The sequence below is a fragment of the Physeter macrocephalus genome, chromosome 18, assembly GCF_002837175.3.
Source record: "Physeter macrocephalus isolate SW-GA chromosome 18, ASM283717v5, whole genome shotgun sequence".
NCBI classification, from domain to species: domain Eukaryota; kingdom Metazoa; phylum Chordata; class Mammalia; order Artiodactyla; family Physeteridae; genus Physeter; species Physeter macrocephalus.
Window position 1 is genome coordinate 64,697,236 of NC_041231.1, and position 22,625 is coordinate 64,719,860.

Sequence of the window (22,625 nt, forward strand, 5' to 3'; positions counted from 1 at the left end):
GGTTGCTAGAGATTATCACACTAAGTGAAGTAAGTCAGAAAGAGAAAGATAAATACCATATGACAGCACTTATATGTGCAATCTAAAATATGACACAAATGAGCTTATCTATGAAACAGAAACAGACTCACAGATATAGAGAAGGGACTTGTGGTTGCCAAGGGGAGGGATGGATTGGGAGTCTGGGGTTAGCAGACACAAACTATTATAGAATGGATAAACAACAAGGTCCTACTGTATAGCACAGGGAACTATATTCAATACCCTGTGATAAACCATAATGGAAAAGAAAATATACATGCATAACTGAGTCACTTTGCTGTACAGCAGAAATTAATGCAAACTTGTAAGTCAACTATACTTCAATAAAATAAATTTTAAAAAAATTAAAACCTAGGAGTTCTACAAATAACAGTACAGCATCATAAGCAATCTGAATATTATTATAAAAATTAAATTATTTTTTAAGAAGTACAGAACAAAACTATCAAGAGTATGTAACTGAAAACATGAACATATGGAAATAAAGTGAACATGGAAATATGGAAACAAAGTAAAATACTTACAGCCAAAGCCTTGGACAGTTTGGTTCTAAATTCATTTAGGATGATAGCCACAATGTCCTTGAGTGGTACATAAGCAAAGCCATTTTCCAGATAGACTTTCCTTCCTCGGAACAAATCCAGAGCATCAGCAAAAGGGATCTGAATTCAGTGTGCAACAGGGAAAATAAGTCAGTACCTGTCATTACGAAATTATCCTACGTCTTCATAAGTACTAAGGCTAAACAAAATCCCTCCTATGAGAAAGTCATTAGTCCCAGCAGATCAAAAGAAAAAAGAAAGCAAGAAGATCAATTTATACTCCTTGTAAATAAACAACAGCATTAGGAAGGAGTGGCAGGCCAAAAATGTGTTTTAGAGTAGATCTTTCAAAAAATAATAAGCCAAGGTAAAATGCTTTATTTTCATTCTTAATTCATCAATTTACAAATTATAATCACCAGGATTTCAAATTCCCAGCTCAAGCCCTCTAGGAACACTGCATTCCCCTCACATGACATAGTCCACATTTTATTCTGCATCAAGTGGAATCCAATGTGTATACAACATGTCCAGTGCTAAAAATTACTAGTAAGTAAAGTAATTCCAAATTTCTTCATCTATGTTTCCACTCTTTCTCCAGAGAAATACATTGGAAAAACTAATCTCAACACTAAGAAATGGAAATAATAATAAATGTCCAGTTTTATCTTTAAAATAAGTACTTGCCAGTAAATATTTTTTAAAAAACGTAATAAATACTATTCTACTTACACTTTTTAAAGTCATATGAAATACGGGAAAATTTTAAGAGATGAGCAGATTATGGTAATGATATTAATAAATTGCAAAACTCATCCTTACTCTTCAACAGAGTTTTTCTACTTCTTAAAAATGAGGTAAAAAACTAGGTAAAAAAAAAAAAATCCCCAAATACCCTATTCGCCCAAGTTTTACGGAAGAGTTAAATCTATATGCCCATAATTCTTCAATGTATTCAATGACACCACACAATAATCAGATCATGTGTTTTTACAGAAAGTTTCTAATTAATTTACAGATTTCTACATCCAGCACACAGTCCTTGCCCTGAAGCAGTTCACCACTCAGTTGAAGAAACAAGACGGACTCACGTGGACAGTGGCTCCCTGGCCCTGCAGGAGGACGCTGCCCAGACTGGGGCGGGGGTGGAGCGGGGGAGGTGGGGATGGAGTGCCCGTGGTGGCAGGACCCGCACCAGACGCCAGGCATGCGCGGCAGGTAGCCGCCCCTCCCCTGCTTCGGGAGGTCCTCAGCCTCGCAGCCCTGCACCAGGCTCACACAGGCAGGAGTCTGTGCTGAGGGTGCGCGGATGGCAGTGAGGGGACAGGGGCCGCACCCGGGCAGGGGGAAGAAGGCCGGGGCCCCAGGGCACCCGGGAGGGAGGAGAGGCTCCCTCGCGGGGGCGGCATAGGAAACAAGGGGCCAAGGGAGAGGGGCGTTGCAGGCCTTCCCAGCCCCAGCGCGGCCCGAGGCTGAGCACAGTGAGGAGAGCGCGGCCCGCAGTGGGTCAGTACCCGAGCAGCGCCAGGGGTCGGTGCAGCGCAGCCCGGGGCGGGGGCGGGGAGCAGCACATCCAGGGGGTGAAGACAACATCTGAACAGGAGGGGGAGAGGCTGCGCCCACAAGAGGCTACACAAAAGCGACAATAAAACACGGATAGAAGCTCAATGTGATACATTTAACAAAACTTAGGAAGTACTTTAAAAGCATACCTACCTTATAAACTGACTCCAGCTCCAACTGAACCCCACCTAAACTGTGTGATGAAGCCATAATATCCTGTTCTCGGAGAGTCTTCTCTTCATCACTTATCTAAAAGGAAACATATTTTATATCGTTTAAAAATTAAAACTCTGGGGCTTCCCTGGTGGCGCAGTGGTTGCGCGTCCGCCTGCCGATGCAGGGGAACCGGGTTCGCGCCCCGGTCTGGGAAGATCCCACATGCCGCAGAGCGGCTGGGCCCGTAAGCCATGGCCGCTGGGCCTGCACGTCCGGAGCCTGTGCTCCGCAACGGGAGAGGCCACAGCAGAGGGAGGCCCGCATACCACAAAAATAAATAAATAAATTAAAATTAAAATTAAAATTAAAACTCTGCATTCAGTTTCAATAAAGCACTTTCCTGTTCTAGTGAAGATCCTATACTTTTTAAAAACTTTTAAAACCCTGATATCTGAAATCATTCCTAATATGATTATTAAGTCATTACTATCCTTAATGAAGCCAAAATATGGAAGAAAATTTAAATTCAATATACTTTCAAATTTCTACTCTGCCAATTTCTGAGGACACATATCGAAAGAACAGTAGCAGAGAAACAATATCCTGGACTAGCTGCTCCCACAGACTCATGAAAGGAGAAAATGAAAACCTTTCTGAAGAAATATACAATTCTCCTAGGGCTCAGTATAGTCCTCCAAATAACTCCCCAAATACAATCTCTAGCACACAGAGAAAACACACACACAAGGAAACAAGACTCCATCAGTGGGAACCAGATTGGTAAAAACAAAAGAAAAGTATAAGGATTGGAAAAAAGAAACAAAATTGTCATTATTTACATATTATGTGATTAGAATCCTTAGAAAATCCAGAAAAATCCACAGATAAATTATTAGACCTACTGACCTAATTAAGCAAGGTTTCTGGCTACAATGTCATATACAGAAAAACCAATTGTATTTCTATCTGCCAGCAGCCCAGTTTAATAATGGATTTTTTTAAAACTACCATTCATAATGGGATTAAAACTATCAAGTATTTAGGAATAAATCTAACAAAAGATGTTCAAGGCCTCTAGGAAAAAAAAAAAAAAAACATGTAAAACCTTACTGAAGGAAACTGGAGAAAACCTAAATAACCGAGAGACATCCATAAACATGCACCAGAAGATGTAATACTATAAATGTACCAATTCTCCTCAAATTAACCTGCAGAATCAATATACTCTCAAGCAAAATCACAATAGCTTATGTGTCTGTGTTGCTTCTAGAATGTATAGGGGCACACAAAGTGCCAAGGAAAGCCAAGACAGAAAAAGACAGTCAACCCAATAGAAAAATGAGCAAAAGATATGAACACACACTTTACAACTGAGAAAATTTGAAGGGCCAATAAATACGATCATATCTCATCTTATTGCACTTTGCTTTATTGTGCTTCCCAGATATTACTTTTTAAAAAAAAAAAAAACAAATTGAAGGTTTGTGGCAACCCTATGTTGAGGAAGTCTATTGGCACCATTTTTCCAACAGTATTTGCTCACTTCATGTCTCTGTCACATTTTTGTAATTCTCAAAATATTTCAAACATTTTCATTATTATTGTATTTGAGGGCACTGAACAAACATGTATCATCAAAATCAGTGCAAGAGAGTCATCAACTGAAACTACCACTTCAATTACTTTTTGGTAATGAACAGGATAAAAATACAAAAACTAAAAATGAAATATAACTAGATGTCATGAGAAGTCTCATAGGCAAAAATTTTAAAGGGTGTCACAGCACACATTATATATAATCAACACTCATTCTAGAGTGTTTAAATTGAGTTTTAGCAATAGCAAATATCTAAGAGCTAACACCAGATTATTCTTTAGTATTGGCTTTGTTTACATATACCTGTTGATAGTAACTTCTCTACTTAATTGACTATTTACCTTTTACTTCACATTCCTTAGGACAAATCCTTTCAAGCTCAAATATACCACCAGATACACAATGCAGAGACTATTTGAGAAGAGGCAGGTATGTTTCAGAGCCAAGCTGTAATTCTCAAACAGCAACTGATAAAGTGAGAAACTGACCAGGGAGACATGGTGAAAGGGAACAAGATATCTGTACATCCTCCTGATGATCTTCCACTATCTTTAAGTGATTTCCAATTTAAATATAAAAACTATTTCAAATTTGTGCAGTGAACACTTACTTATTTGAAATTAAATAAAAATTAAATACACATGCCTGTTCTCCCCACCATCAACGGGGATAATTATAGGTGATTGCATGGATAATTTTTTGCCCAGATGGTTTTGACTGGATCTGGAAATACTGAAGTTGAGGCCAAATGTGTTAACCCACCACGTCCCTTTTACAGTCACTTATTACAGCAATAAAGAATTAGATAGGGGCTTCCCTGGTGGCGCAGTGGTTGCGCGTCCGCCTGCCGATACAGGGGAACCGGGTTCGCGCCCCGGTCTGGGAAGATTCCCACATGCCGCGGAGCGGCTGGGCCCGTGAGCCATGGCCGCTGGGCCTGCGCGTCCGGAGCCTGTGCTCCGCAACGGGAGAGGCCACAACAGTGAGAGGCCCGCGTACCGCAAAAAAAAAAAAAAAAAAGAATTAGATAACTTTGAACATACAGATGTTTGCCATGATAATATCTGGGGTTTTAACTGAACAAATCCCACAGCAATATATAAGAACCACTAAGACTTCTCCATGAATATAGGGGAATATAGTACCTCTCTTTCCCTAAACTCAACTCAAATATTTGTATTAACAATACCACAGGTGTTTATAAACAATTAACTGCTCACCAAGTAACCATCAGGTAAGCAGGGGAAAAACACTTCAGCTCAACTGTCATACAACAGAATACTTTACTTACAAGAGGCTTAATGTTCCAAACACTCTTCTGCCTTAGGTATATAGTCAAGGCTCAATTTAAACAAAATTCAAGGTCTTGAATGAAAACTAGAGTAGATTATTAAAGAATGTGGTAAGACTGTCTTTCACTGAAATCTTCCCCCACCCTCCAAAAAAAAACAGAAAAAAAATTATCTAGACTTTACTTAGATTAGAAATAATGAATAAAATTCTAAGGGATTCAATGTGTTTCTAAACTGTTCACCCAAAGTAACTGGGTGCATTCCGAATAATGCACATTCTAGCTGAAATTAATGTCATGTCCTACATGATAGCCTTTCAGTAAATACTGTTTTTCCTTGGTGAATTAAAAAGTTCATCCATTTGCCACACACATCTAAACCTTCATTTAGCTATTTAATAATAAACAAAATAAGAGAATTGTCACTGAAAAATGTTGGATGACTGCCTGAAACTTTATTAATTGGTATAAACTTCTATTGACTTCATTATTTCAAATTTCTAAAATAATCTTGAGTATTCTCTCTGCTTCTGGTATAAAAACTACTGGGAAAAATATGAGCATATTTCACTTTCTCAGGCTCCCCTAATGAGGTTAACTACTGGATGCCTAGAAAAAACTCATTCTCTAAAAGAGCAAGACAAAATTAAACAGCTTCCTGCTTCTACTAACAAAGGATCTCATGTAAGAGTTAAAAACAGCTACAGTGGAACAATTATAAAAGCAGAGGAACTGAGTAGAAAGTATATAGTTTTTGTAACTGCAGAAACCTAAGTTCAAATCTTAAAAAAGTGAATTAACCTCTTCATACCTCAGTTTCTCCATTGGTAAAAGGAAGAAAATAATACCTGTTTCATGAACTTTTTGTCAGAATTAAGTAAAATAAAGTATGTAAAGTGTCTAGAATAGGCCTAACATATAGCATGTCTTTAATAAATGGTAAATATTTATTATTACTATCAGTAATGTACATTTTGATTAGTTTGTTTTCCAGGAACACAGTGAAACATTTTTGATCCACATGATCATGATAAGATGGCAAAGCTGGAAGATCCTGAGCTCACCTCCTACTACAAACACACCAGAACTACACCTATATATAGGACAACTCTCTCTGAGAATGACCTGAAGAATAGCAGAAGAGCTCTTGTACAATTAAGGATATAAAGAAAAAAACACACTGAGTAGGGTAGGAGGGGCAGGGACACTATCTAGTCAAGACCCACATCCCCAGAGCAGCAAGCCACAAGCAGGAAGAGATATCACAAACTCAGAGGTCCTACCTCAGGAGTGAAGGGTTTGAGCCCCATATTGGGCGTACCAGACCCAGGGACTGGCACCGGGTAGGTGAGCCCACTTAACTAGCTTTGAAAACCAGCAGGGCTTATGCACGGGAGAGCTGAAGGAAATTGAAATTCTACTCTTAAAGGGTTCACGCACAAACTCACTCACTGGGAGTCCCCGCACAGAGGCTGCAGTTTAAGAAGAGACTGGTGCTCTAGACAGCTTGCCAAGGCCACCCCAGCAAACCCCAGGTCCACTTCAGCACCAATCATCCCACCAAGGCAGCAGCCCCAACATGTCCTGGAAAAGCCCCAGCCCACCCCCACTACAACTCCACCTGGCCTGCCAAAGCTGACCAGAACATACAGTCTACACTGGGGATACTCATATACAAGACCACACCTCCAAAACCAAGAGACATAGTTTCACCTAATTCACAGAAACAAACACAGAAAGTCAAACAAAATGAGGAGACAGAGAAATTTGTTCCAAACAAAAGAACAAAATAAAATCCCAGAGGAAAACCCTAATGAAATGGAGATAAGCAATTTACCTGATAAAGAGTTCAAAGCAATGGTCACAAAGATGCTCACAGAACTCAGGAGAAGAATGGAGGAACACAATGAGAACTTCACAAAGAGTAAGAATATATAAGAAAGAACCAATCAGAGCTAAAGAATACAACAACTGAAATGAAAAATACATTACAGGAAATACACAGCATTTTAGATGATACATAAGACCACATAAGCAACAAGGAAGAGAGAACAGTGAAACTCAACCAATCAGAACAGAAAAAAGAAAAACGAATTTTTTTAAATGGGAATAATTTAAGGGAACTCTAGGACAACATCAAGTGCACTAATATTCACATTATGGGCCCAGAAGGAGAAAGGGGCAGAAAACCTATTCAATAAAATAATGGCTGACAACTTCCCCAGACTGGGAAAAAAACACACATGCAGGTCCAGGAAGCATAAAATCCCAAACAAGATGAACCCAAGAAATCCACACCAAGTCATATCATAATTAAAATGGGAAAAGTTAAAGATAGGGAGAGAAATTTTAAGGCAGCAAGAGAAAAACAGTGAGTCATATACAAAGGAACCCCCAAAAGGCTATCAGCTGACTTTTCAGCAGAAACTTTGCAGACCACAAGGGAGTAGCATGCTGCATTTAAAGTAATGAAAGAAAAACACTTACAAACAAGAACACCCAGGAAGGCTATTGTTCAGAATCAAAGGAGAGTTAAAGAGTTTCCCAGACAAGCAAAAACTAAGAGTTCATCACCACTAAAACAGCCTTACAAATGTTAAAGGGTCTTTTAAGCAGAAAAGGCTATATCTAGAAATAAGAAAATATATGAAAGAAAAAAAAACTCACAGCTAAAGGCAAATATATAGTAAAGACAGTGGATCATCCATTTAAAAAGCTAGTATGAACATTAAAAGAAAAAAGTCATAAAATCAACTATAATTACAGTAAGCAATTAAGAGACACACAAAGTAAAAAGATGTAAAATATGACACCAAAAACATTAAATGTAGATGGGAGGAGTTAAAAAGTAATGCTTTTACAATGCATTCAAACTTAAGCAAACATCAGGCTAAAACAAACATATACATACATATATATACATACACACACACACACACACACACACACACATATATATATACATATATGAACCTCATGATAACCAAAAAAACCAAAACCCTACACACCAAAAACATTAAATGTAGATGGGAGGAGTTAAAAAGTAATGCTTTTACAATGCATTCAAACTTAAGCAAACATCAGGCTAAAACAAACATATACATACATATATATACATACACACACACACACACACACACACACACACATATATATATACATATATGAACCTCATGATAACCAAAAACCAAAACCCTACAAGAGATACACAAAAGATAAAGGAATCCAAACATAGCACTAAAGAAAATCATCAAACCACAAGGGACGAGAACAAGAGAAGAAGAAAGGAACAGAAAAGAACTACAAAAACAACCAGAAAACAACAGAAAAATGGCAATAAGTACATAACTATCAGAAATTACTTTAAATGTAAATGGACTAAACTCACAAATAAAAAGATATAAGGTAGCTGAATGGATAAAAAAAATAAGACCCATTTATAGCCTGCCTACAAGACACTCACTTCAGATCTAAAGACACACATAGGCTAAAAGTGAAGAAATGAAAAAAGATATTCCATGAAAATGAAAATGAAAAGAAAGCTGGGATAGAAATACTTGTATCAGATAAAAGATTTTTTAAAACAAAGACTGTAACAAAAGATAAAGAAGGATATTACATAATGATAAAGAGGTCAATCTAACAAAAGGATATAATGTTTGTAAATCTTTATGCACCCAACATAGGAGCATATAAATATATAAAGCACATTAACAGACATAAAGGGAGAAACTGACAGTAATACAATAATAGTAGGGGACTTTAATATCCCACTTACATTAATGGATAGAGAGAAAATCAGTAAGTAAACACTGACCTTAATCAACGCACTAGACCAGATGGACTTAACAGATGTGTGTGTGTGTGTGTGTGTGTGTGTGTGTGTGTTGTGTATGTGTATAGAACATTCCATCCAAAAGCAGCAGAACTCACATTCTTTTCAAGTGCACATGTGACATTCTCCAGGACAGATCACATGCTAGGCCACAAAACAAGTCTCAATAAATTAAAGAAGACTGAAATCATATCAAGCACCTCTTCTGATCACAACAATATGAAACTTGAAATTAATTACAAGAAGAAAATTGGAAAAACAAAAACATGTGGAGGCTGAACAACATGCTACTAAACAACCAATCAGTGAACAAATAAATCAAAAGGAAATTTAAAAATACTTAGAGACATATGAAAATGGAAACCCACTGATCCAAAAACTATGGGATGCAGCAAAAGCAATTCTAAGAAAAAAGCTCATAGCGATACAGGCCTACCTCAAGAAACAAAAACAACTAAAATAAACAATCTAACTTTACACCTAAAGGAACTAGAAAAAGAAGAGCCAACAAAACCTAAAATTAGTAGAAGGAAGGAAATTAAAAGACCAGAGTGGATATAAATGAAATAGACTAAAAAAAAAAAAATGGAAAAGATCAATGAAACCAAAAGCTGGTTCTTTGAAAACATAAAGAAAATAGACAAACCTGTAGACAGACTCATCAAGAAAAAAAAGAGAGAGGGCCTGAATAAATAAAATCACAAATGAAAGAGAATTTACAACCAATACCACAGAAACACATCCATGAAAGACTACTACAAACAATTACATGCCCACAAATTGGACAACCTAGTAATAATGGATAAATTCCTAGAAACACACAATCTTCCAAAACTGAATCAGGAAGAAACAGAAAATCTGAACAGACCAATTACCAGTAATGAAATTGAATCAGTAATAAAAAAAAAAAAAAAAACAGCAAACAAAAGTCCAGGATCAGATGGCTTCACAGAGGAACTGTATCAAATATTTAAAGAAGAGTTACCCTTCTCAAACTATTCCAAAAATTGAAGAGGAAGAAATGTTGCCAAACTTTTTCTACAAGTCCAATATCACCCTGATACAAAACCAGACAAAGACACTACAAAAAAAGAAAATGACAAGCCACTGTCTCTGATGAACATAGAATGCAAAAAATACTCAACAAAATATTAGCAAAACAAATTCAACAATACATTAAAAGGATTATATACCATGACTGAGATTTAGTCTCAGGATGCAAGGATGGTTCAATATCTGCAAATCAATGTGCTAAACCACAATAATAAAACAAAGGAAAAGAATCACATGATCATCTCAATAGATGCAGAAAAAGCATTTGACAAAATCCAACATCCATTTATGATAAAAAAAACTCCTAACAAAGTGTTTATAGAGGGAATATATCTCAACATAATAAAGACTACATACAACAAACCCACCGCTAACACTATGCTCGATGATAAAAAGTTGAAAGACATGGATGCCCATCCTCACCACTTTTATTCAACATAGTACTAGAATCCTAGCCACAGCAATCAGATAAGAAAAAGAAATCAAAGGCATCCAAATTGGAGGGAAAAAGTAAAACTGCTACTATTTGCAGATGACATACTACATATAGAAAAACTTAAGACTCCACCCAAAAAACTATTAGAACTAATAAATTCATGCAGTAAAGTTGCAGAATATAAAATTAAATTACAGAAATCTGTTGCATTTCTGTACACTAATAACTCTCAGAAAGAGAAATTAAGTAAATCCCATTTACAAATGCATCAAAATAAATAAGATATCTAGAAATAAATTTAACCAAGGAGGCTAAAAACCTGTACTCTGAAAACTATTAAGACAGTGACGAAAGAAAATGAAGACAATACAAATAATTGGAAATACATACAATGCTCATGGAATGAAAGAATAAATATTGTTAAAATGCCCATACTACCCCAAAAAATCTACAGTCCATGCAATCCCTATCAAAATACCTATGGTATTTTTCACAGAACTAGAACAGTCCTAAACAGTCCAACTAGAATAGCCTAAAATTTGTATGAAACCACAAAAGACCCCAAATACTCTAAGCAATCTTGAGAAAGAAAAACAAACTAGGAAATATCATGCTCCGCATTTCCAACTATACTACAAAGCTACAGTAATCAAAATAATATGGTACTGCCACAAAAACAAACACATAGATCAGTGGAACAGAATTAAGAGTCCAGAAATAAACCCATACTTTTTTGGTCAACTAATTTACCACAAAGGAGCCAAGAATTTACAATAGGGAGAAGACAGTCTCTTCAATAAATGGTGTTGGGAAAACTGAACAGCTACATGCAAAAGAGTGAAATGGCCATTTTCTAACACCATATACAAAAATAAACTCAAAATGGGTTAAAGACTCAAATGTAAGACCTGAAAGCATAAAACTCATAGAAGAGACATAGGTAATATGTTGTCTGACATCAGTCTCAGCAATTTCTTTTTTTTGGATCTGTCACCCCAGTCAAGAAAAACAAAAGCAAAAATAAACAGATAGGACTACATCAAACTGAAAAGCTTTTGCAGAATGAAGAAAACTATCAACAAAACAAAATGGCCACCTACTGAATGGGAGAAAATATTTGCAAATGATAACTGATATGGGGTTAATATCCAAAATATATGAACAACTCATATAACTTAATATCAAAAAACAAACAATCTGATTAAAAACTGGGCAGAGGAGATGAATAGACATTTTTTCCAAAGAAGACAAACAGATGGCCAACAGGCACATGAACAGATGCTGAACATCACTACCCACGAGGGAAAGGCAAATCAAAACCACAATGAGATATCACCTCACACCTGTCAGAATGGCTATTATCGAAAAGATAAATTTTGGGGAGGGTGTGGAGAAAAGGGAAGCCTAATACACTGTTGGTGTATTAAATTGTAAATTGGTGCAGCCACTGTGGAAAACAGTATGGAGATGCCTCAAAAAATTTAAAATAAAACTACCATGCAATACAGCAATTCCACTCCTGGAAAGAAAACAAAAACATTAATTCAGAAAGATATATGCACCCCTATGTTCACTGCAGCATTATTTACAATAGCCAAGATATGGAAGCAATCTAAGTCTCTATTGATAGACAAATGGATAAAGAAGATGTGGTATATATTTACACACAATGGAATATTATTCAGCCATGAAAGACATCTTGCTACTTGTAACAACATGGACTGACCTAGAGTGTATTATGCTAAGTGACATAAGTCAGACAGAGAAAATCAAATACCATATGATTTACCTATATGTGGAATCTAAAAACCCAAACAAAAGAACAAACAAAGAACAGAAGCAGACTCACAGATACAGAAAACAAACTAGTTTTTGCCAGAGGGGAGGGGGACAGGGGGAAGGGCAAATAGGTGAAGGTGATTAAGAGGTACAAACTTCTAGTTATAAAATAAGTAAGTCACAGAGATATAATGTACAGCATAGGGAATACAGTCAATAGTACTGTAATAACTGTGTATGGTGAAAGATGGTAAGAAGACGCATAGTGGTGATCACTTTGTAATGTATAAAAACATTAAATCATTATGTTGTACACCTGAAACTAAAATGATGTTGTAAGTCAACTATATTTCAATTAAGTAAATAAAGTGAAATGTTTCCTGAAACTAAACTGGTTTCTATGAATTTGTCATTTTATCAGTTAAACTAACATAGGACTGGTCTTTAGGGGGTATACAAAATAACTAATAAAGTTAGCTAGGTTATCACTACAGCACCTTACAATCAAGGCATATTATGCTTCCCAAATTAACATCTTCCTAAAAAGAAGTATATAACAAACTGCTCTAAATGGAATCGCATTTCCAGAATGACTTACGTTATTATTCCAGAGATGCTCCATCTTCAGTCTGGTTAATTTTCAATCAGCAAAGACCCTGAACATTTGAGCCTTGAAGTTCTCTTTCCACCACTACTCACAATTCCCCTATCTCAACCTCTATTTTCCAAACCCACCCACCAAATAGTAAGTACCTGAATGTTTCAAATGGTATATGCAGTAATGGTATAATCTTTTTTCAAGCAAAAATCACACAGAGCTCTAACAGTTTTGGTAAAGTTATACTTCCTTATTTTATAATCATGTTGTTTTACATGCTCCTTAGTAAAATAATTAAGGATCTGGGTTGTGTGCATCTTTTTCTTTTTGGTATTCTTCATCAGATCAAAAATGGGGAGAGCAGGCTCCCCCTGACAGCAATTCTGAAAGGGGAATTAAGAGCGAGGTCTGGAGCGGCAAACGTCCCCACACTGAACAGGTGTTGGAGGCTGTCTGTGTAGACTGTCCTGCTGTTCACCCTGTGCAGAGTCCCTCACTGAGGGGAGATTACACATCCCCTACCTGCTGAACTCACGTGTAGCCATGTGACTTGCTTCAGTCAGTGAGATGTGAGTAGAGGTGACACATGTCACTACCAAGCCAACAATTTACAATCACATGGTTTACCCAGTTCTCTCCTCCTTCCACCACAGCAACTGGTAAAGTTCTAGATGAAGGCTGCTCGATCCGCCTGAATCATGGCGCCAAAATGACACAGAGCAGGGCTACTGCTGGCCCACAGGAGATGTAAAGCATGAACAAGAAACAAACCTTTTAGCAGTCTCTGAGGCTTAGGGGTCATTTGTTACCACTGCATCGCCTATCCTAACGGATAGAGTGATCTCCCTCCTATTTGGATCACACATTTTCATCAATGAATTATTTTGAGCACATAATTCCAGTATGTTTATAAATTACATACACATATCACAGTATATATCACAGTATATTAGGTACTGATAACATGTCTCTCCCCACAAAAAAAATGAAAAAGGAATGAGATTAAAAATATATTAAGTTGTATTACTTACATTCTTCCCACATTCCCAAATGATCATCTTGGGCACACCAGTTTGAAACCACTAGTCTATTACCCTGGCCTCTGAAGTAAAAATACAGAAAATGCTTCCCAGAGATTTATTCCATAAACTTCCAATCAACAATATTCATTCATGTTTATAAACAGTTTGGCCAATTTTCTCCTTGAATCCACACAGCTCTCTCTCTCAAGGCCTGGTCCTTAAACATGGCTGTACATCAGATTTGCAGTGGAGCTTTTCAAAATTACAGATCCCTGGTGCCACTTAGACCTACAGATTGAAGCCCAGAGGTGTATATTTCTTTAAAAGGTCCACTAATGACTCTGAAACACAGCACTAGTCTAAAATACAGTAAATCCCAGGGAAAGAATCCTCTTTTCTGAAATAAATTTACCATGTCCTAGAAATACTACCATCAATTCTAGCATTTGATTTTTTTTTTTTTTTTTGGAGAATGTTTCTTTCTGAAACACTGAGAACCTACTATATACCAAGCACTATTTCCAGCAGATGGGATCCAGGTATAAACAAGCCAAAAAAAAAAAAAAAAAAAAAAAAAACCCGCTGCTGTCATGAAGCTTATATTTTAATGGCGTGAGACAGACAAACAATATACAATAAACTATCAGGTAGTGATCTATGGTGAAAATAAAACAAAGGGATGTGCTACGGATGGGACAGATTTATACTTCAGTTGTATAGTCAATTAAAGTCTCTCTGGAGAAGTGACATTTAATTGGAAACCTGAATGATAAGAGCATCCCAAGCAGAGGTAACAGTTAGTGCTAAGATGCTAGAGAGAAAAAAGGCTAGTGCGCTGGAGGAACAGAAAGAGGCGATGGAGCAGGGGCGATAGGGGAACAGACAGGGCTCTGAGGCCTGCTGAGATAGGGTTTTGTACGAAGAATGGTACAGTAAACTGAAATTTTAGGCAGAGGAAGTTCTGATCTAATTTATACTGTGATTTTAAGCTTCCTCTAGTGCTGAATGGAGAAAAGATTGTCTTGTAAGGAATTGTACTGGAGAGAAAGAAAGAGATCTACTCTCAGTGGGCAGTTTAGGGAAAAGACGACAGAGGCCTGAACTAGAGAAGTACAGGTAGGAAAAAAACAAGTGGACAGATTTGGGATATGTTTAGGAGGTAGCATGGGCTGATGGACTGCAAATGAAGGGGTGGAGAAAAAGACTCCTAGGTCTGGGGCTTCAGCCACTGGACAGACGGTGACACCAATTACTGACTCATCTTTTTCTTGATCCTCATCTCCACTGCCATTTATATTTTACTTCTATACATATTTATCATATGTGTCTTGTTGCAAGTCACCTCTAATCCTTTGTAGAAAGGGGCATGGCATAAATAAATACAAATAAATTATTTCAAGTACCAGTTCTTCTTAAAATTAAACACATCTGTATAGCAGGTAAAAAGTAATAATACCAACAATATTAAACTTCTAATTTTATTAATATTAAATATTAAAATATAAATATTTATTAAAATATTAATATTTTATTATTTACTACAAAATTAATTTAATATAAAATATTAATAGTAAAAAGCTAATTAAAACAAGTAATTGATGGGAAGACTGTTTAAAATATCCAATATATATAATGAAACAATTAGGAATCACTTATTTTATAATGAAATTAAAAATCTGTGGGTAAAGCAAATAACTGAAAGCAATTTTCATGATTTTTAATATTGTTATCACTATTTTTAATAAACATCGGTGCTATATAAGTAGTAAATATTGTGATCTGTAAAGGGCACATGTTTGCCAAATGCCCTGTGACCCAATCATTAATCCTACTGTGGGGATTTAGGATGGCGGCAAATTCCTTGACACTCTGTCCATTGAGAGCTGAGATCTATTCACTCTCCCCATGACTGGGCTGGCCTGTGACTGCTTGACAAACAAAGTATGGTGCAAGGGATGCCAGGCCATCCCATGCCTCATTTTTGAGGGGACTGACATCTTCCACCTTGTTCTCTTGGAGTTCTGGGTCACCAGAAAAGAAGTCCAGCCCCCTTGTTTGCGGGATGCCATGGAGAGGATCCCTGCAGAGTCCAGCCTTCTAGAGGTCGTCCCCCAGCAAGAGGAATGTGAGTGAAGCTGTCTTTGACATCGCAGGCCAGACTAGCTACCAACCAAGGAGCCCCATGCCACACCATGTGGAGCAAAAGAACTGCCCTGTTGAGCCCAGTCTGAATCCCTGACCCCCAAAATTGTGAGATATAATAAAATGGTACTGTTTTAAAACATTAGGGTTAGGCTATGGTTTTAAAGTTTTAATGTTAGGTTTCAGAATTGTTGTTTTAGGTTTGGAGACAGATGTTACACAGTAATAAACAACCAGAACACTTATCCACCTAAAATAAAAGTTAGTTTAAAACATTTTTTCTACTAATAATCCAATCCTTACAAAATACTTCCTTCATTTAAATGTACAGAAGAGAGCCAAATAAAGGAGAAAAAAATTAAACTGTTAATAATTGGTAAATCTCTAGGGGAAATCTCTACTTTACTTACAAATTCTTTGTCATTTATAGTCACCCAAAACATTCAGTTAGAAAAATGAACAATAATTTAATATCCTGATATTCTAATTAGTATGTTGATGTCTCAGTAACTCTGCCAACATGATCAATGTAAAAATCAATCGTCTGGTTATTTTATTACTGCTCTTTTTTAATAGCATAGGCACATTCGGAATACACTAAAATTTAACACCAAAAAGGAAAGATTAATCACTTATACTCAAGCACATTTCTTCTCTCCTACAAGAAAACAAGCCTCTTTTTAAAAAGAGCTGGGTAATTTATATAAAAGTTCTTCTAAGTCTCCTAAATAAATCAAAACAGCAGTAATTCCTGAGCTGCATATAACAGGCCCAGATACACATGAGAACATTACAATCTGACAGGACACATCAGGAAAGCATTCCCCCCATCCCACCCCACTCATCAAACATTCCTTCAGCACCTTCTAGAAGCCAGATACAGTGCCAGCAGATAATACGAGCAAAAGTAAAGTGCTACTTATAAACTAACTGTATTATTCAACCATAGCAAAAGCTTACAGGAAAGGACAAATTGACTCCACCAACAGTGAAATCTGAAAGCAGCAGCCACTCAGAGAGGAGAAGGTGTGACCTCCTGCAGTAGCAGGAGAGCAGAGGTGTTGCGAGGACCTGGGTGTCCGCCAGGCCTGGGGAGAGCGGGAGTGGAGCACATACCCCAGGGTTGCCAGGGTGAGGTGGGGACACCCTCCAAACCACCCAGGGCAGGCAGGACGCCACATGACCCAGTGCTCAGCCTTGGCTCACAGGAGCGAGAGGTGGGCAGATGGGAGGAAGCACACTCAGCACAGTGGAAGAGAGGCAACAAGGGATCCATCCCAGGAACCTACATTTAGAGTCCAGCTCAGAGACCGTTCACTCAAAGAGCCATGGATCAAGCTGAAAGTCACCAATGGCACCACTAGGGTAGTGGCTTTGGCTGAGGCTTATAGATCAGCACTAACAGGGTAGCCAGGCAGCACTTAACAGCATTAAACATTATGATTTACTGAGAATAGCTTGATACCACCCCAGAGGCCGGAAACGTAGGAAGCCACATGGGGCACAGAAGACGGAAGAAAGTCACTTCAATTAATCAATCTCAATCAGTCAATCTCTCTCTCTCTCTCTCTCGCTCTCTCTCAGACATACACACACACACACACACACACACACACACCACCCCAAGTCTGAATTGGGGAGCAGGACTCAACAGTGGCCAATTTATAGGCTGAATGACTCCCAAGCTGGTGTGCCCTAGAAAAATGCCAGTAACATAGCAAAACATAAAGTAACAATAAGTAAACAACGCATTATGTAATAAATGATGCTGAATATATAGAAAGCAATATTAAGAAAATTTATTTAAAAACTCATATCTATTCCTAAGAGCAAATGTAAAACTATATTACAAGACAATAGGTTAAATATAAAAATATAGAACCTTAGAGAAATAAGTGGCTGAGAAAAATCAGACTGTTTATATTATTCAATCCTAACCAAGAGGCTAAAAGCCTGAGTCGGAAACCCTAGAGTTAGAACTGAAACAACTTTGCACCAAAGATCTCAATGAATCTTTTGCTCAATTATTTTCATGCATGCCCCTCATCCTTGCCCTCAGTCAGTACCTAAAATTTAGACCCCTCTGGAGCCCGAGCAGTGCTCCTAGCCATTCTCATTTCTTCCAGCCCTGCCCCATCTACCCCCTCACTGATACGTATACTCCCTCTGAGCTCATTCCAAAATATTTCCCAATTTGCCCTCCTATCCAGCCCGGCCCACAGGTTGCCCTCTTCTCAGTCCTCCTGGACCTCTGCAGCCTCCTGAGGACACTGCTCTGGCCTAAGTCAGCACAGACTCATTCCCTCCCTCCCCCAACTCTGGCCAGCACCTCCCCACCATTCACAGCCCCAAATGCATCAGCCCCTCTGGGTCCTCCCCAGGGTGACCCACCATCCCAGTTCTCAAAGGACTTAGGGTATCTCAGGACATGGGACTTTCAGGGCTAAAACTGGGACTGAGACAGTCCAAACCCAAATCTTCCTGACATGGTAACGTCTCCCTTCTTGCCACTCTCCGAAGTAACTGCTGTATCCATGTGAAGACTGGTCCACACTATGCTCACAGCCCTGGCCCGCCACCTACCCCCACCCCACCTCAGCAGCCCACTCCCACAGCCACAGCCCACACGCTCTCCCCAGCCGGATGCCTCACCCCACCGCTCACCCACTCCATCAGCCCCACCACGCACGCTCTGTGGGCCCATCGAAGTCTTGTTTAACCCAGGCCTTGAAACTCTTCCTGGTTTCAATTTTCATTCCCCAAATACTCTGTTCTCCAATGATACCAACCTATATGCATTCTCTGTAGCACGCCACGACTTTCATCGCTATGATTTTGCACACATTTTCCATATCCGAAATTTCCTCCCATACCCTGTGTTTCTACAGGAAAATGGCTATGCAGCTAACACATTATCTCCACAAAGTTTCCCCAGATTTCCTCAACAATAGTTATATGCAGTATTACAGTATTTACACACTGTACCATAAGCATGTATATGTGTATCTCCCGCACCATAATATGAACCTAAGCATAGATAAATGTGTTATATTTACTTATATTTATTTTTATACTCCCAGATTTTGTCATAATACCTGATGAAATGTTTACAAACTGGAATATACGAACTACAAAAGGCGACAATGTTCAAACTGAAGAAACACAGAAAAAGAGAAGAAAAAAAATAAATATTCTGTATGGTAAAACTCCAAGAGACTAAAAATTGTTATTGAGAGCATATGATAAAATAATTCATCAAATGATAAAAGCAGATAATTTATACAAGGAGTCATAAGAATTCATAAACGCAAAAGGATGTTCAATTCTGGTAGTAATCAAAGACCAGTTAAGAGGTTACTGCAGTAGACCAACAAGCAGTAGTAAGGTAATCCCAGAATTAGGACATTGTGATAGAAATGGAAGAAAAAGATAAGCAATAAGAAAGATGGAAAGGAAACACCAAGAAGTGAAAGATGACAGGATCGTGCCTGGGTGAAAGCATGAACAACAGCACCTTTAATAAAGATGGTTTTACCTGACAGTTACTCAAGGTGAGCACATGGACAGTTCAGCAAATTAAAGCAACAGCACCCCTAAGAGCCATCCTCTCTGCAGCCCAGCCTGCACAGAGGCTGCACAGCACATGCTGGGGGGGGAGGGGGGTATGGTTTACAACAACATTCCAACAGCACAGCAGTAGACAGAGGCTCCTGGCTCCAGCCCTGGGCCCTTAGGCAGTTTCCAATTTCTTAAGTTATTCTGATCTACTTCCCACTGAAAACAATGAAAAATGCTGGATAAATCATTAAAAATATAATTAGTCTAAGAGCACTAAAAAATTGACAGAACAAGGGAAACTGCCAGGCCAAATTTTGAGGACAACCTAAACCCAGGAGAACCAAAGCCACTTTTGCCCTGAAGGCATCAGCCAGTGCCATCTGCTTGTGCTTCAGATCCACGGCCTCAAGGGGTAAAGGCAGCAAAAGTTAAGGATTAACACCCACCAACCATGGGATCCTAAAGGAGACCCTCCCAAAGGATGACATCCCCAGGGGAAGAATGAACTAGAAGTGACTCACCATTTCTCCCCCAGCTACACAAGAATAAAGAGCAGGCTCTCCCGGCACTGGACAAAGAGGAAAAGAAAAAGGCAGGAATAACAAAGTCTTTGAGAAGCTGTAGCCACCCCGTGCAACATCCCAGGCACACATCCACAGTGCGCACAGGCCCAGGAGTCATGGTGCTAAAGATGGTTTAAAAAGAGTCCCTGACTGGTAATACTCCAGAAGCCTAGCAGAGGCCACACACTGCCTTTCAGAGAGAGCACATTCACCCTGGGAACCCCCAAAACTGTGTGAGGACAATAACCAGTCACAGATAACCAGGTACATGGGAAGCAAGGCAGCATGAGTTAGAAACAAGCACAACAATAGCAGGAAAGTACTACACAGATTTTGAGTCTTAGAATTATCAGAAGCAGGTTAAAACACAACGTACAACATTTAGAGAAGAGAAAAACAAATTTTAAAATATCAGCATTGAACAAGAATCCATAAAAAGTAACACAGCAGTTCTTTAGAAAAACTTCCAGAAATTACAATAGCCAAAATTTAAAACACAACAGCAGCAAAACAGACAAAACAGCATAGAGAAATAACAAACTGGGAAACAGTTCAAGAGAAATCATCTGTAATTCAGCAGCGAGAAAGAATAAAAAAGGAAAATGCAGACATGAGAATGAGATGTAAAGGACTGACTAAGAAGGTCTCAAATACACTGATTGGAATTCCAGACAGAGAGGAGAATGAATGCATGGAGGGAAATTTTAAATCAATACGGCTGAGAATGTCCAGAATTAGTATAAGACACCAGTCTACATATCCAAGAAGCCTAGTGAAACCCTAGCAGGATAAACTAAAGAATTTCACTCCTAGTCAAACTGAGAATGTTAAAATTAAACAGAAGTGAATCAAACAGAGTATCTTAAAAGGACACAATAAGCAGGCTGGCGATCTTACCCTCAAAGGAGTTAGTTAGACCATCAGCTGACTTCTCAGCAGCAAAAGCAGAAGCCAGAAGACAGGAGAGTCATATATTTCAATGTGCTAAAAGTATCTGCCAAGAATCTAGAATTCTTCATCCAGCAAAAATATCCTTCAATAACAAATATAATCTCCTTTCTTGTTTTTGTTTGGGAGAGAGGCATTTTCATTCAAACAAAAGAATAATAATAAAATCTAAAAAGCTGTACTTTACCTCAAGCTAATGAAACATGGGAACAGGTGGACATTTATGGTAAGATGAATATTTAATGTTTTCCTGCACATCTCTTTCATATATACAATCTCATTTTCTGTTATTACTAATTGGTTACTTGTACAATTGTGTCATGGTTCTTCAAAAGATCAGAAGACCCAAGGGTCAGGCACCATTTACAGGCTTCGCTGGGTGTCCCTCATATACACTCACAACTACTGTGCCCAGCCTGGGAAATATATACTGGCTGCTGACACAGTCAATAGTTCAGGACTGAACTCCTACCATCACAATTTCTTTTCACCCAAATATATGTGGAATTTTATTTCAATGATTTAACATAAAATATTAGATTAACAATTGTTCTGATTTTGCATTTTAAACTTTATAATCAGTAAATATTTTAAAGCAAAATCTTAATGAATGCTAAGGAGACTTTACAACTAAAGTAATCTGAAGTGTGTTCCCCTTCTCCAGTTTTCCTGTGAACTAAGTTAATCAAGTCTATGAAATCTGCAACAGTTTAATTCTAACTATTTATTTAAAGCACCCAGTTAACTGGCACAATTCCTATATCTTCACACAGCTTTCTATTACTGAGCTTCAAATTTTCCACTTTATGACATCTCCCTTATGTTATCTTCTGCAATAACTTTTTGGTGCACAATTAAAGGCCTCCAAACTTCATCTTTGTTGGGACTCCATCTGGCAAATGTCTTCCAAAGAAACAAAGGAAAGTAATTTTCCTTCCCACTTTTTCAATGTAGCCCAGTAGAAAATTGTTCAACTTTACTTAGTTCTAAATTTTTTAACTATGCAGCATTTTGGACATTTTCAAGATCACTGGAAGAGAGGCAGCCAAACTCTGATTCATGAAAGACAGGATAAGACAGAAGCTTTCCAACATAAGCAGCTAACAGTAGGATATTACAAAAATAAGGCTTTACTTAGCTGGGGAGGAAAGGATGAAACTTGCTTAGAGTCAATACAGACTATTGGTAAAGTCATGTTTATTCAAGCAAATGGAGAATGAAAAAAAAGAGTAGGGGAAAATAAGGTCCGAAAAAGAAACTGATTTGTTACATTTTCTCTTATAGGCCATGGGAAATCAAATTATTGGAAATTTAAGTTTTTTAAAAAGTTAGGTGTTATTAAATTTATATGTCTATCACGTATTTCAAAATCAAGCAGACAGCAGAATACTAGATATTTTTTGTGTCTCGGTGAAGGAAAAGGAGGTGTTTATTCCAAGAGATGCTCAGATACATATATTTGTAACTGAAAACATTAGAAATCAGTTTTACGGCTTCGAA

General features: G+C 37.9%; 1 protein-coding gene across 5 annotated transcripts in view; it reads right to left on the reverse strand.

The window, feature by feature from the left end:
• Positions 1 to 22,625, reverse strand: part of PRIM2 (DNA primase subunit 2) — a 295,574-nt gene that overhangs the window by 223,738 nt on the left and 49,211 nt on the right. For all 5 annotated transcript variants that reach the window (XM_055079435.1, XM_024121882.2, XM_024121883.3 and 2 more), the window contains exons 6-7: positions 2,301 to 2,396; positions 567 to 704 (exon numbers count right to left, since the gene is read on the reverse strand). In XM_055079435.1, coding sequence (XP_054935410.1) covers positions 567 to 704; positions 2,301 to 2,396 — 234 coding nt within the window. The remainder of the gene's footprint in view (positions 1 to 566; positions 705 to 2,300; positions 2,397 to 22,625) is intronic.